General features: G+C 40.7%; 1 protein-coding gene across 5 annotated transcripts in view; it reads right to left on the reverse strand.

The window, feature by feature from the left end:
• The window catches only part of LOC111867624 (3-phosphoinositide-dependent protein kinase 1), a 190,787-nt gene that overhangs the window by 2,795 nt on the left and 173,175 nt on the right, over positions 1–14,817 (reverse strand). For 4 of the 5 annotated variants that reach the window (XM_023857624.2, XM_033752730.1, XM_023857623.2 and 1 more), the window contains exons 2-9: positions 9,927–10,248; positions 8,058–8,213; positions 6,781–6,925; positions 5,931–6,028; positions 5,601–5,769; positions 4,661–4,757; positions 4,078–4,254; positions 2,189–2,431 (exon numbers count right to left, since the gene is read on the reverse strand). In XM_023857624.2, coding sequence (XP_023713392.1) covers positions 2,189–2,431; positions 4,078–4,254; positions 4,661–4,757; positions 5,601–5,769; positions 5,931–6,028; positions 6,781–6,925; positions 8,058–8,213; positions 9,927–10,248 — 1,407 coding nt within the window. Of the gene's footprint in view, positions 1–1,484; positions 1,551–2,188; positions 2,432–4,077; positions 4,255–4,660; positions 4,758–5,600; positions 5,770–5,930; positions 6,029–6,780; positions 6,926–8,057; positions 8,214–9,926; positions 10,249–14,817 lie in introns of all 5 variants that reach the window. The other variant, XM_033752731.1, reaches the window with a different exon arrangement.

Below are 14,817 nucleotides of genomic sequence, written 5' to 3' on the forward strand. Positions count from 1 at the left end.
GTTTCCTCGAATGAAAAGAGATATGAAAGGAAAGCGTTTTGCTGATGTTGCTGAGGTGAAGGAAAAAACGACGGAGGCGCTGTCAAGCATCTCAAAAGATGAATTTAGACAATGTTTTGAAAAATGGAATAAAAGACTAGACAAGTGTATTAGTGTAAGTGGAGAGTACTTTGAAGGGGATTGAAGGTTTGTGCTTAAAATTTGAATAAATAAGTTTAAAAAAAAAACAAGTTCGGTTTCTTTTGGGTACCCCCTCATACATGTTACAAATAACTGGAGAAAGGGTCACTTTAAAACCAGAACTGAGCTCCTTTCATTACCCCCTCATTTGTAACCCACCTACAGGAGCAAGCCAATTCCTAAATCTATACACTTCAACCCTGAGGATGGAGGTAGAATGTATCTTCAGAATGGTGTTATCTGCCTATAAGAATACATTGTGTAAAAACCTAGAAGACTTCAATTTACACTACCAAAGCTGTGAAAACCTCAGCATTTCATATTTTTTTAAATGTATGGGTTCAGTTCTTATTCACGTGCTTAGATGAAACATTTCAAGGACAGCAGATTGGCAGAAGGGGTAAAGGAGACTGGATTCCTTAAGACTATTTGGCTTCAGTTTTGTGCTTATGGTAGTCATGCTTTTATACAGCGACCTGCTATCTAGCACCAAATCTAAACCTGCAAATCTATCTATGCAGACATGCGAAGACTTCCTAAGGACTCTGTTCTTTCCTGCAAACATGCCCTAAGGTACAGGGTATATAAAGAATACGTTAAAATAAGAGTAAGATATTTCAAGATTACGTTCTGAGTTATAATTCTGTGTAATCTGAGTATGAGTATGGGGGGTGAGGCATAAAAACTGGCCCTCGCACTGCGACCTTCAATGATCTATTGTGCTTCCTTTTTGGATTAACCCTTTATTAAACCTACACTTGGAATGAAATGTATTCCATGTAATTTGGAGACAGCCTGATGTTTTGGAGGAATAAATCATCTCCATCTTCAAGGTCAAAGGGAAGGTCAAGCAAGAAAACAGTAGTTGCTTAGCTTACTCTTCGACCCTGAAGATGGGGGAGACACATCCCTCCGAAATACTTGGTTCTCTACAAACTACATGGTGTTACACCCCCAAAAGAGCGTATTCTTCATGGTCAGAACCAAAGAAAACTCAAATCCAACATAATGCATTTACCTTTAACTCTATTCAATTCCAGATTTTCAGACCCCTGTGTCCTAGTGTTATTCATTAAACAAAAGTGGTTAAAATATAAAGATTTAAATGAACAAGTTTCTACAATTTAGTTCAATGTCGTTTTGATTATAATAAACATTATATAACAAATATTTTGATTTTAAACTTCATCTTCACTGCAAACAACTGAATTACTCTTGTGAATTTTAATCAGCTGTCCACTTCCATTAATAAAATCCATGAAGCAGCACTGGGGGAAAAATGACCATAATAATTATAACCTTACTCAATATGTGTGTTGTTTCAACTGTTCCAGCTTCATAATTTACAGCACTGCGCAAGGCCGATGGGACTGAAACAAAAAGTGTGCACTGAATACTATACCCCATCCTGAGCCCTGGATACTGCATTTGGACATAGCCATTTGATTTCACACAATTCTACCGAAATATGTGGCAAAAGTTGCCCTCCTCTGGTACATGTTTATGCCTAATATCAACAAAGAAAATTAATACTTTAACAGCACAGAGTCTGAGCTACTAAATCATAAATAAAGAAGGCAATGAAGTCAACCATTTCATTCTCACAGCCCACTAATCAAAATATGTAAGCCACATTTTTTTCAAAAGTTAATTTTACTTTCTTCTGAATCCAAATCCAGACATCAAACAACTTTATTACGGCTGGTGACAGACAATGATAGTGACAACTGTTTAACTGCACTACAAATGTCATGATGTGTGCGCAAATAATATATCGGAGGAATCTGGAAGGAAGCCTTATTAGATAGTACCATCTCACAATTTGCCTAGAACCACAAAAACACAATCAAGCTAGCTAGTCTCCATACCAGCTATCAGTTAACTTGGTCAAGTTGAATTAATTTGTTTTGGGGCTGTAACTAAATAGAAAATATCAGGCTGTGCTATACATAGACAAGCAATATAATATCGTCAAAAACAATGTGAAGGTGTTGAACTGTGATCATACCTTCCTTTTATCAACAAGACCCTGCTTGAGAATCAGGTTTCCTTCCACAAGATTGTGCCATTTACTACTCTCCTTCTGTTTCTCCAGTTGTTGCTGCACTTCTTCACGACTAAGGTCTGTAAGTCCAGCTCGTTTGCGGGGACGCTCCGGTGGATCAGGGGTGCGCTCTGCACCTTGCAAATCGAGGCCCAGAAGCCGAGTTAGCTGTTTATCATCCAGCCCTGGCTCTAAGTGATCCGGTACCTTGATAATATATAAAACAAAATTTAAATTGCAATTTTAATAAAATTTGCCTAAAAACATTAATAAATTGGCAAAATCTCTACAATAACAGTAAGAAGACAAAATTTCATTCATAAAGAAGCTAAGGACAGATTCAATTTTAGAATTATAACCTTCAAACAGAAAACACTGCATTATGTGTAATATCACAATAAGGTCTGCGCTACAGCTCAAGCGGTTAGTCACTGGCTTCCCACCACGGTGGCCCGGGTTTGATCCCGAGTCTGGTCAAGTGGAATTTGTGGTGAACAAAGTGACGCTGGGGCGGGTTTTCTCCAAGTACTTGGTTTCCCCTGTCAATCTTCATTCCACCAAATTCTCCATCATCATCATCTGGGGCAGGTACAATAGGCCAGTCAGTGGCCACTGTGCCGAGTGGACCCAGCTGGACTCCACTCCCCCCACTAAGCAAATTAAAATATCACAATACCCTCCCCCCAGATCATACAACACATTATGTATCATTCCTTGCCAATTTTATGTTTAAAACTGGAACGTAATAAATGTGCAAATGTATACTTCTTAGAAGGGAGGAGACTATAAGGAAATTTAGGATCAATATGTCACAAACTAGAGCTCATCCAAATAACAATTATAAAAAAATCTAAATTCTAGTTATGGCCCATTTCATCGAAGGTACATAATTAAAATCTAATATTTAAAGAGTTATTCAGAGGGTAACAAAGAGTTATACACCTATAAATACAGACTTAACCCCTTGGACCCTAGTATCGAGCACGGCTCATTACGGTGGCAAAGTGCTGTCATACACAACACTGATATAAACACCTTTCATTTCAAACTGAAACTGATGATGCAGTTAAGAGTACCTGGCAAAGGTGACAGTACCAATCAAAGCCTCGGTGCTTTTAAAAACTCTGAACAAAACACATGCTTACAATTAAATAACATTTCTAATGCTCCTGCACAAGATGTTTACATACTGAGAATCATGCCATCCATCTTAAATGTAGTTCTTAGGTTCTGTGATCAGGAAAAAAAAAATTCAAGAGGCTAAGCAAGAGTTCAAACTTCACACTACACTACTACTCATTACTGCCATATATAGAATTGGATTTGCTAGTTACATGGATCTGCTGGCTACATGAGTAAAAGAATTCTCAGAGAAACCCAACAGAAGTCAAAACAAGATGTTTTTGAATTACTTCTCCCATTGAGTCTTCCTAGGCAAAGAAGAAGACTGACTGTTAAAAAACTATTGACAGGGATACTCCAATGTGATCACAAATACATTTAGCCTCCACTGTAATGGCACCTCCATAAGGGTGGATGATTTGTAACACTGCTAGCAGTGGCGGAAAGAATTAATGCGTGGCAGGTGAATATATGCACACTGTAAATTTGTTTTTGAATAAAAATGGTAAATTACCTTTAAATTCTGTCAGCTGCATCAAAATTATGGATGCTTGGACACAGGGGAACCAGCAGTTTACTGTACTACATCAGCTGAGTAGTAACACATTAAACAAACCCGTTTGATGAAACTTACTGATAAAATTATGGGAAAAAAATAGTTCCAGTTTCATGTAACAAATGCTTTATATGAGAACATACATGGAATAAAAAAAATTAGTATTCAAACTCACCCTGTACTGACTTCGCAGTTCCTCATGCTCTGATGTGCCAGGCAGATAGGGGTAGATTTGAGGGGGTGTCTGTTCATGAAGGGTATCGAAGTTTATGCCAGTGAAGAAAGGATGTGAACGAAGAGATGGATAACCTACAGCATCAGTTGCTCCCAATCTCTTGCTTGGGTCCAGTACCTTAAAAGAAACAAAATATCAATACAATTCTCCGGTTTAAAGTTTACAAGTCAGTAACTGAGATATCAGAATCCACCTATAACACTGCATTGTGTCAACCCAGAAGAACACAATATGAACCGCTCAACTAAACCAACAAAACCATTGCAACTACTTTTATGACAGAATTTTAGTGTTATAGTTGACATAGCACATCTACACCAAAATCCAGATTTCTCATACTTTACAAACAAATTCTGCCTTCCCTCAATTACCACCAATGTAAAACTCTGGGAACAATAAAAGATATCTACCAAAAGTTGGGGGGGGGGATTCTGAGGCAAAATTAGGTATGTTTAATAAAATGTTAAAACCCCATATTAATGTTCAGAGCTAAACTTCATTTCATAATTAAGCGTATGCTTACCAAGAGCTGTGCCACGATACTTCTTGCTACAGGCGCAAAACCATCAGGAAACTCATAGTCTAGCTTCAGTATTTTCTGGAATATTATGTATTCACTCCTGTGGGGGCAAAATAAACAAATATGTAACATACATACATAACTCACTGACCAATTCTGAACAAAATGTGCAGTTCTTTTCTTGGGGTTGTGGCAGCTGAAGTTGAAGGTTTGGAACAAACTACAAAGAAAAGTGAACGTATTCCATTTTGGCAACTGCAAAGCTCTCCAAAACACTGCGAAATCTTCAACATTCTATCTCAGTACACCGAAATCATACAAAATGGGTAACTGTTCTTCATTCTTAGCAAGTGATGTACCAATAAATAACACAGTTTCTTACTGTGTGATTTGGTGAGATAAACGTCTCCTTTTGAAACAAAAGTCATTGTTGTTAATGATCTTTTTTTTTGCATTTCAGTGTCATCTTTTGCCCAATTCAGATATACATAGCTTCCACAATATATAAGACTGTGCCAATCACCAGTGTGGTGAGGGTTCAGAAATTCATGGAAACAAAAATAGTGAATGCATGCCCATGTCTATTCAAGAGATTCTTAAGCACAGACTGCACAGAAAGAAAAACAATCATTGTAATTACTGGGATTAGGTGGAAATGTGTTAAAATCACTCTTATCATAGTTTAATACTGTTCTGATTTTCATATCTGACCTTGTACAACTCAATCAGCATCTCCTAGCTTTTGATGTTTCTTGTTTCTGATTTATTTCACACGTTTTGGCCTAACTGCATATCATGGGGTGTACAAGGTTTGTTTTGGGGTCTGCTCTACTTTATTTTTGATGTAGCAGACCCAGTGTCATAAGTTTGATAACTGAATCTTTTAACTGCATAAAATTCATAAGATTAACACAACAGCAGTTCATTAAATACAAATTCCTACCTTGAACGGAATGGAGGTAAACCAGAAACCATTTGGTAAATGATACATCCAAGGGCCCACAGATCTGAACTGCGTGATGCAGACTTTTCAGCTAGGAGCTCCGGAGAAACGTACTGTGCCGTTCCCACAAAACTATTCCTCCTCTGTATATGGTTAGTGTCATCCGCATCTACAAAACATTAAAATCGCTGTATCTTGAAGCTGTCACACCAGTTATCACAATATTACACTAACAGTGGCAAGTGATAAAATTCAATATTTCTGATGCCTTTTGCAGGAATCTGGTCATATTATAAGAAATTACTGTACACAAATAAAATTAATTCTTACCTTGACTGGTGGGTTCATTAAGTATTTTTGACGATCCGAAGTCTGTAATTAGTATGTGCATATTTTCATCCAGAAGAATATTTTCTGGCTTCAAATCCCTGCAGAAATGAAGCAAAAATTCACAAACTGCCATTTATAAATTTGGTACAAAGAAATTTTCTATCCTCTTTAGTGAACTTTTTATTATGGAGGTTTACTTAATTACAATGTCCTCTTCAAGGGTTTTTAAAAAGGCCATACACAAAGTAATTTCAAATTCTAAGGCTCAAAGAATGATTTCCAGTCCTTAATGGATTATCACATTTATGGGTTACCCTTCTACGAAATGATAAATTAACTTTCTAATAATTTAATATCTTCCTTCAATCACATATTGACTATTTGCATTAGAACACTGAATCTGACCTCGTGAGGCAAGATCGTATCCCATCTGGGTAAGATCAAGGCAAACTCATAATAAATTTCAACCAACCAAGCCTGTAACTAAAATTTTTTGCCAAAACATTGTATGCAATTGTGAATCTTCAAAATATCAACTTCAAATAACTATGTTGTAGATGTCACTAGTTATACTGATCATATTTTACAGATGGTAGGACTCCTTGGATGGGCGATCATCTCATCGCAAGGCCTCTACCTAAACACAGGAAAACACACACACACCAATCATCAATGCCTTGTGTGGGATCCGAACCCATGATCTCGGCTTCCAAGCGAGCGAACACAGTACATGCCTTAGACCGCTCAGCTACCATGAGCAGTACTGAGAAATTACAGTCCACAAATTCTATTACAATGTTCATGACGATCTGATACACATCTGGTATAAAAGATTGCCAATACAACTCACCTATGAATGATGCCAAGACTATGCAAGTGTTCCAGTGCTACAAGCAGCTCGGCAGCATAGAATTTGGAGCAGGTGATGTCAAAAGAACCCACTTTAGTGATGTAAGGGAGTAGCTCCCCATTCTTGGCATATGTCAATACAAAGTCTGAAGCACATCATTAAGGAAAACACTTTTTCTTCACGCTTGTTATTTTGATACAAGAGAGACACATATAGTCAGTGGGCTGTCACAGCAGGCCTGTATTCTAAAGGCACCTGACTCGAATCTCGGACGGGACACCAGCTATCCTCCTACTTTAAGTTTTTCATGTTTTCCTCAACACTTCCAGACAAATGCTGGGATAGTACCTCACTTAGGCCGTGCCCATGCCCACTTCTTTCCAAATCCTTAATCAACAATTACAACACTATATTGTCTATATTCAGACAAGAGCATTCCAGGCTGACGCAATACAAGACAGAATATACACGTTCTGGTTACTGTTAATATGTTGGATCAACAGATAAGATGCAAAGCATCAAAACTATAATGCACTGTCATCAGAAATATTCCGAAATGATGAACTTTAGATATGCCTCTTCATTATTAATTGTTCTTTATTTTACCAATATTATGAATGGTATCGAACCAGGGTAGCATAGTCAGTATAGCGACTGCCTACGGGCTGGATGACCAAGGGGTCAGAGTATGAGTCATAGTAGGGTGAAGAATTTTCTCTTCTCCACATCGTCCAGACTGGCTCTGGGGCCTACTCAGCCTCCTATTTCATTTCATTTCCATTACCCAACAGGTACTGGGGACTCTTTCCTCACCTTCAACTAGTGCCCAGGTCAAGAAAATATGGATCTATACATCCACTCCCCCATACGCCTTCATGGTGTAGTGCTTAATTAGTTGAGCACAGGGAGAGCTTTATCTTACCTATGAATGGTATCAAGAAATAGATAGGGCCATTGTAAAGATCACCATTTTGATTTTCAGGCATCATTCTTGAAGCTACAATGCTCTCATTTGTCAGGTACTAACCCATAATGGATAACTCTTTAATAGCAAGCAAGAATAACTCTGTCTGACCATTCAGGAATACATATAGACAGACAGATGACATTTCCCACCCCCCAATTCATATTCAGAAGTACTGAAAACATGCAACTGTGTCAGAAACTCAAGATCCATTTCTTTCACCATCTAACCAGTTCCTCGCATGATTACGTACGTACATGAGGAAGTAAAAAAAAAAAAAAAAGAATCATCATTTGATATAATGCAAGGATACAAAGCCTCTCCATGTCCTGGAAGGTGCACTGAAGCTTCACAAAGAATGGAACTTTGGGATTGTGGTTCAGGCTCAATATGGTGAGCACTTCCTTCTCTCTTTTTATGTACTGCCCCTTTCTCTCCCTCAATATATGCCGCTTCTCACATACTTTAACTGTGAACAAAAGTTAATCACAGATTTTAGTTCCAACCTCCTTCACTTCACCTGTTCATAATATACAGACATTACACTCCTACAGAATACAAATTCAGAAGTGCAACATGATCTTGGATTTCAAGATAACAAAAAAAAATTAATGTACAAAGGAACAAATCTGACAGACAAAAACTGTTTACAATCTTCTCAGAAGACCAGCTGCATCAAATGTGATCAGAAATCCAATGTTTTGAGCTGGTGCAGCTGGTTGTTGCCCAAGGAGATTTATTCGCCTTCAAGTCTTACAGGAGACACCATCATAAATATTTTTTATGACTGTGCTGCATACTATTTGCATAGCTCTACCTTGAATTTCATTTATGATGACTTATCTAAACATTTCTCATATTACTAAGACCTTTTCAATCTTTTCTGATTAATCGGTGAATGAAACAGCAGTAGGTTTTCCCATCACAAGAGTTTACAAACCACCTACAAACTTTGTCTAAATAAGTTTAATGGGTATAAAAACTGATACCCTTTTTGCAGCCTTAAAATCAAAGTACTGTCAAAATCACTGACTGAAAGTTTGTGATTAAAGTTTTGCAACATGACAAACGATCTGTCAAGTATCTCCCACAATATAACAGTGATTTGAATAACACAGAAATGTTAAACACAGATCATACAACCACCGAAAGAAATTATAGGGCAAAATTATTGTAAAATAGTAACTTTATTGTCTTGTGATGGGTTGATCTCCCTCCTATGGACTGTGTAAATGTTCAAGAAACTGAAAAACGGTCAAGATCCAACAAAGGGCTATAGAGCCATAGATAGATAGATAGATAGATAGATAGATAGAAACTTTACTGTATCACAAAGAGCTAAACAGAATTTGTGACCTTAAGCTGCAGACTGTTACCAATCTGTTGGACTACTAGCTGAGAAACACTGCTTGACATGCTTATGTATTATACTGTATACATGCTTCGTGAATATTAACTCAGGCGACTTGAGGACATCACTGCAAAAATACCGTTGCATTTTCAAATAGGTGTGGGGGGGGGGATTACACCATTCGACCGGTTAGCCTAGTTGAACGTCCTTGACGAGAAGTGTCATCAGTTTAACAGAGTCCCTCTCCTACTGCACCAACTTTACCTCACAGACAGCTCTTACGGTCCCGAGTGCATGTCCACAGCCCCCCCCCCATGCAAGGATTACCGCACCCCCAACAATAAGACTCAAACACGATGTCACTGGAGCCTGCTGGAGATACATCTATGAGCCGGGATATCGTAATTGGTATAGCGACTGCCTACGGGCTGGACGACCAACAGGTCGGAGTTCGAGTCCCGGTAGGATCAAACATTTTCTCTTCTCCAAGTCGTCCAGACCGGCCCTGGGGCCCACCCAGCCTCCTATCCAGTCCAATGGGTACCAAGGGCTCTTTCCCCGGGGGTAAAGGTACAGGGGCGTGAAGCTGACCATTCACCTCCAGCCGCTTTTTCACTTTCTTAATCCTATACACAGTCGACAGAACTCCTTGGACGGGGGATCAGCCCGTCACAAGGTCGCTACCTACACACAGAAAGAAAAAAGGAAACAGAATAAACCCACCCAGACAGCCATGCCTCTAGTGGGATTCGAACCCGTGATCAAGCGGGCGAAGACGGGTTATGCCTTAGACCGCGCGGCCACTGTAATCGGTGAATACCGCTGACTTACTTGCGCACTCCTTGCTATTGTGGATATCCTTCGCCAGGTACACAGTGGAGAAGCTTCCCTCGCCTATCACTTTGCCGAATATATAATCTCTGTGTGTACGTTTGGGCGTTAGGGCCGTACTGTGATGGTTGGTCTGCTGCTCCGTGCTATTGTGATGGTTCGTAAGTTGCGTCTTATTGTGACCCTGATGCCAGTTGTTTGGGGTGTTCTCGTGAAGAGGCGTGTTTGTAACACCACGCTGAGGTGTCATCTTAACGGTCAGTACTGCCTGTTCAGTTGCCATTAGATGCTGCTGTGGCGGCGGTAATGCTGCCTGAACTCTCTGCAACATGGAGAAAGCAGATACAATGAGACAATCCACTTCATACGAGCTGTATTTCATAAAAGGGCAGCCATTCACAAACATAAAATGCGAAATGTGGTCCAAACACACGCAATGAAACTGTCTCCAACTGATTCTCCAATGTTGGCCCCACATTCCTCAGGTCGGCATACACGGATACCGTTTCTTAAAAACCCTTTCCCATTCTTCATGCACAATTCTAACTATTACTTTTCTTGTAGTCTTGTATTGGTGTGACTTGGTCTCTGGCATTAAGGGAAGAGCACAGACTGAAGAGTGTTGGACTGCTGAGGGATGAAATAATAGGTTACTGAAAACTGCATGATGATCAGACTCATTCGTACTGTTCGCAAATGATCAAATCAAGGACGATGAATTGGACAGGTCATGTAGCATGCATGGTGAAGATGACTACATACAGGAAAGCCAGAAAGATGGAAGACCTATATATACGTGGGAAGATAACATTACGATGGACGTTAAAGAGAAATAGGATAGGGTGGTGTGGACTGGATTAATCTGGCTCAGGACATGCACCTGTCGCAGCTCTTGGGAACACGGAAATGGGCCTCGGGTTCCACAGAAATGTTGGAATTTCTTCATGAAGTTAGTTGTCTAGTTGGTTAATGTTGTCACGTGCTTCAATTGCTAAGACGCGGGTTTGGATTCGTGAATAGGTTTATTGGATCTTCACTACTCGTAACTACAATTAGTGCTTACCCTCTCAAGATTACTGTAACTACAGCACATGTAACGTCACACACTAAGTCTTCTAATTCTTCTTCTGGCCTCACTGCTGTTCCCTTGGAACTTCGGAACTCAAGTGAAATCAATTCTCCAGGTCAAAGTCAAAGTCATATTGCGACAGACTGTCGGTCAGTCAATCGGTCAGTTACATGTGCTGTAGTTACAGTAATCTTGAGTAAGCATTAATTGTGGTCACGAGTAGTGCATTCCCGTATTCTCTCATATCCTCTCGGCACGGTTCATGCACAGAAAACACAGCCCCTCTATTGTTGCATGGCGCAGACCACACAGAAAACAAATCACGTGATAACTATCTCGCCATTCCATTGGATCGCTGATTCTTGCCTAGAAATGAGCTATAAACATTCGTCCTATTGTTGCGTAACCTTAAGCGCGGTGCTTATTGTGGCGTAGGTCTTCACCGGTGGTGCGGTAGCGGCTCCCAACAAGGGATTTTCCTCTGCTTCCGTGCTCGCGTCCTCAAAGTCAACATTACTTTACGGCTGGCGGTTTACAGGCAATCATTTCGTCCTGACGTTAAGCCGCTTGATACCAGCGGCCATAGTGCTTCTGGAACATCCTCCACGGCGAGACGACGTGTTCTCTCTTATGAATATGCTTGGCCTTTCGTCAGTTGTACGTATCGCACATACAGCACGTTACTTAAAATTCTTCCTTTGCACTATACAAGCTCTATGTCAGTCCAGGCTTTGCAAAGCGTATTATGCCTACCTTAACGTATCTTGTCTTACGGACCGCAGAGAAAATACAGCTTCCAAGAGTTCTTCTATTGCTGAGTGCGCATCCGTTGCCGCGGCAGCGTGTTTACCGAGCTGTTGCCTAGCAATGGTTTTTTACGGTCTCCGCTACTGCCACTTTCAGCCGCCATGTCACACAGTATGTAAATTCATAGGATGGGTGAATCATTTGGGGCAGAGTGGGGGAAATATGGAAGGGAAAATAAAACGAAAAGACACTTATAAGGACGATCTAATGCAGCACACCTGATAACTAAATACACACGACCGGGCTCGATTCTCGATAGTGATTACAATTCTGCTTCAGTTGTTTGTTCGCACGGGAAGACGATGACCCGCAATGTAATGCTTATACAATCACGTGACCCCGGTCTACAGCAAACAGCGTCAACAGCGACGAAGTGCGCGGAAGTCCGCGTGACTAATAAAAACATTTTATTGCATCACGTCGAAACTTCGTGTCGCAACTTCTCACAGATCTCAAGGAAAACTGTGCCGTCCTCACCGGTTTGCGTGCTTCTCAACTATTATCGATTATAATCCAACACATGAAACGTATAAATAAAAAATTCGAAGTGACAACGCTAATCGGGTTAACAGTTTAATTATCAATAACACGCTGGACCGATCTAATTGGAGGATGACAGATCATGTCAACAGATGGCGAAATTGACAAACAAAAAACCTTCAATGTGTTCGTATTTGTTTGTAATTACTGCAATTAGCTTCCTGAAACATAACCGAGACATCAGATTCGACCTTAGGAGTGCTAATCACTTAGGACAATCCCGACCTTAGGGAAGAGGATGGCTCATTACCGCATTCACAACAGCAAGCCATGGCCCAATAAATCTATTCCTCACTCTCACAATCTATTTCAGTAATATTCTTGTTAATACTGTTTTATTCTGAGTAACCAAGTTCGAGGCTGCAACATTTCGACACAAGCTGGTTTACTGCAGTAGAAAAGTTAAATCTTCCCCCTTGTCGGCTGTCCGCGACAGCAGGTGTCTCCCATCTTGGAGGCAGTCAGCTGCGGTGAATAGTGGGATCCACAAAATGGAGGGGAAACTGACTCGGAATAAAGTTCGAACGGCCCAATTCGTCGATCGGAGATCTGAAGAAGTTACACGCCTTGCATGTGTATAGATGAGCGCCGGGTATCAAACCCCCGGCCACCCGGCCCGTAGCCGGTCATTATATTGACTGCAACGCCTCCGTTCTCCCTTGATTTGGAACAAGGTTCCACATACTCGTATTCGGTGACGAAAGCTGTGACGGTTTAGCTCCACACACACAAGTTCGCCAAATTAAAGTCTAAAGATCAAAATTTTACGAACAAGTGAACCCAGTTTATGCACTCAAGACAAGCAATTACACTGCGTAACACATGGAGTTTTCATTCAAACCTATCGATGCCTCTCCACAGTTCGTGAAAACAGTTCGTACAGACTGATACAGCAAATTACCCTCCAGGATGAGGAAATACCTCCATGCAGCAGGGCCCTCAACTGTCGCGCACACAATAGCATTCGCCGCTCAAGAAATATCTCGCTATTTTAGAGAACCCGAAGGTAAAGCTGTGTCCACAAGAGCCCGCCACCGGTTCCTATCTTGAGCTAACTAAACCCAGTACAACCCCCCCCCCCCATCATATTTCGTAACAATCTATTTTAATATTTTCTACTTATCTATGCCGAGGTCTTGCAAATGGCCCATTTCTCTTGACATTCCCAAACACGATCTAATCCCGCATACAAAATCGCAAAAATACAAATTTAACATCAACCTTTTTAAAATAAATTATTGAAATGGCTGGATTCGCTGACGATAGGCGGCGTTGTTTCTCTCACCGCAGGAAATATTAGTGTTTCTCAGCTACAGCACACCTATTTAAAGAGACCCAGGCCTCCAACAGCCTCCAAAATTAAAATCCGTTTCATTCATGTATACCTGTGGTTCACAAACTCAGGGCCTGATGAGGTTGGGGTGGAGGCTATACCAGAAAACGAAGCTTCTTTAATGTCAACTTCAGTTGAAATAATTAATTTCAGCTTCGTTCCCACTAACTCCGTTGCGCAGACCAAGCTACACCCTCTATCTGCTAAAGTTGGCACTAACTTCGCCGACTTCGCGGTGGTCGTTCGGTCGGTATACTTCGCTTGCGGACTACAGGCCACGGAGTTTCTTTTTGTTTGTTCGTTCCCATTACCATATCACAACCGTTCGTCAATATATTACAAAATATATTAAGGGAAGAGAATTCAACATTTCTCGGCATTACTGATCCCCAAAATAGGGACACCGTGCAATAGTTTCATCCTAAAATTTTGAACTGTATTCTCTGCTTTGGTGTAGAATTATGAATCAAACGTTCACAAATACCAATACCAATTCGAGTGTGAACGGTTAAACTCTTATCAATAAAAATTGGGGATATGGAGATTTGATGGGGGGAAGAGGAGGGCGTAATAATTTCTGACACGAATGACATACAGCACAAACCTCACATCAATTGTTTTTGTTCCCCAATATGATCAATCAAAGAAAAAACTCCGTGACCTTTAGTCCGCAAGCGAACTATACCGACCGAGCGACCGCCGCTTGTCGGCGAAGTTAGTGCAAACTTTTGCGGATAGACGAGGCCGCGTTGTCAGCGCAACGAATCCCCAAGGCCGTTAATTTCGCTTTTCTAGACCGGAACTGCTATTCCCTTGAAATGACTCTTCAATTATCCTCACAAGGCTGAGTGAACCCAGTTCCAGACCCACTACTTCTCAGAAAACTGGTAGCATCTGGAATCGAACCCGGGACCTCTGGATCTGTAGCCAGGAACTCTGACCACTAGAGCACAGAGGCGGTCATATGAACAATTAAGCTTCCGAATTTCGTATAATTTCTCAAAATGATGTTCAACATACGCCCCTCCAGTCCATTTTGGTTACGCCAGTTGCTGTGGCTAGTTTCCAGGCGGGTCATAACCGTGAATCATAGATGGGTTCGTCCAAAACAGACTAGTAACAAAGTCAAACCCGCCTAAATA

Source organism: Cryptotermes secundus, unplaced genomic scaffold (genome assembly GCF_002891405.2).
Source record: "Cryptotermes secundus unplaced genomic scaffold, Csec_1.0 scaffold548, whole genome shotgun sequence".
Lineage (NCBI taxonomy): Eukaryota > Metazoa > Arthropoda > Insecta > Blattodea > Kalotermitidae > Cryptotermes > Cryptotermes secundus.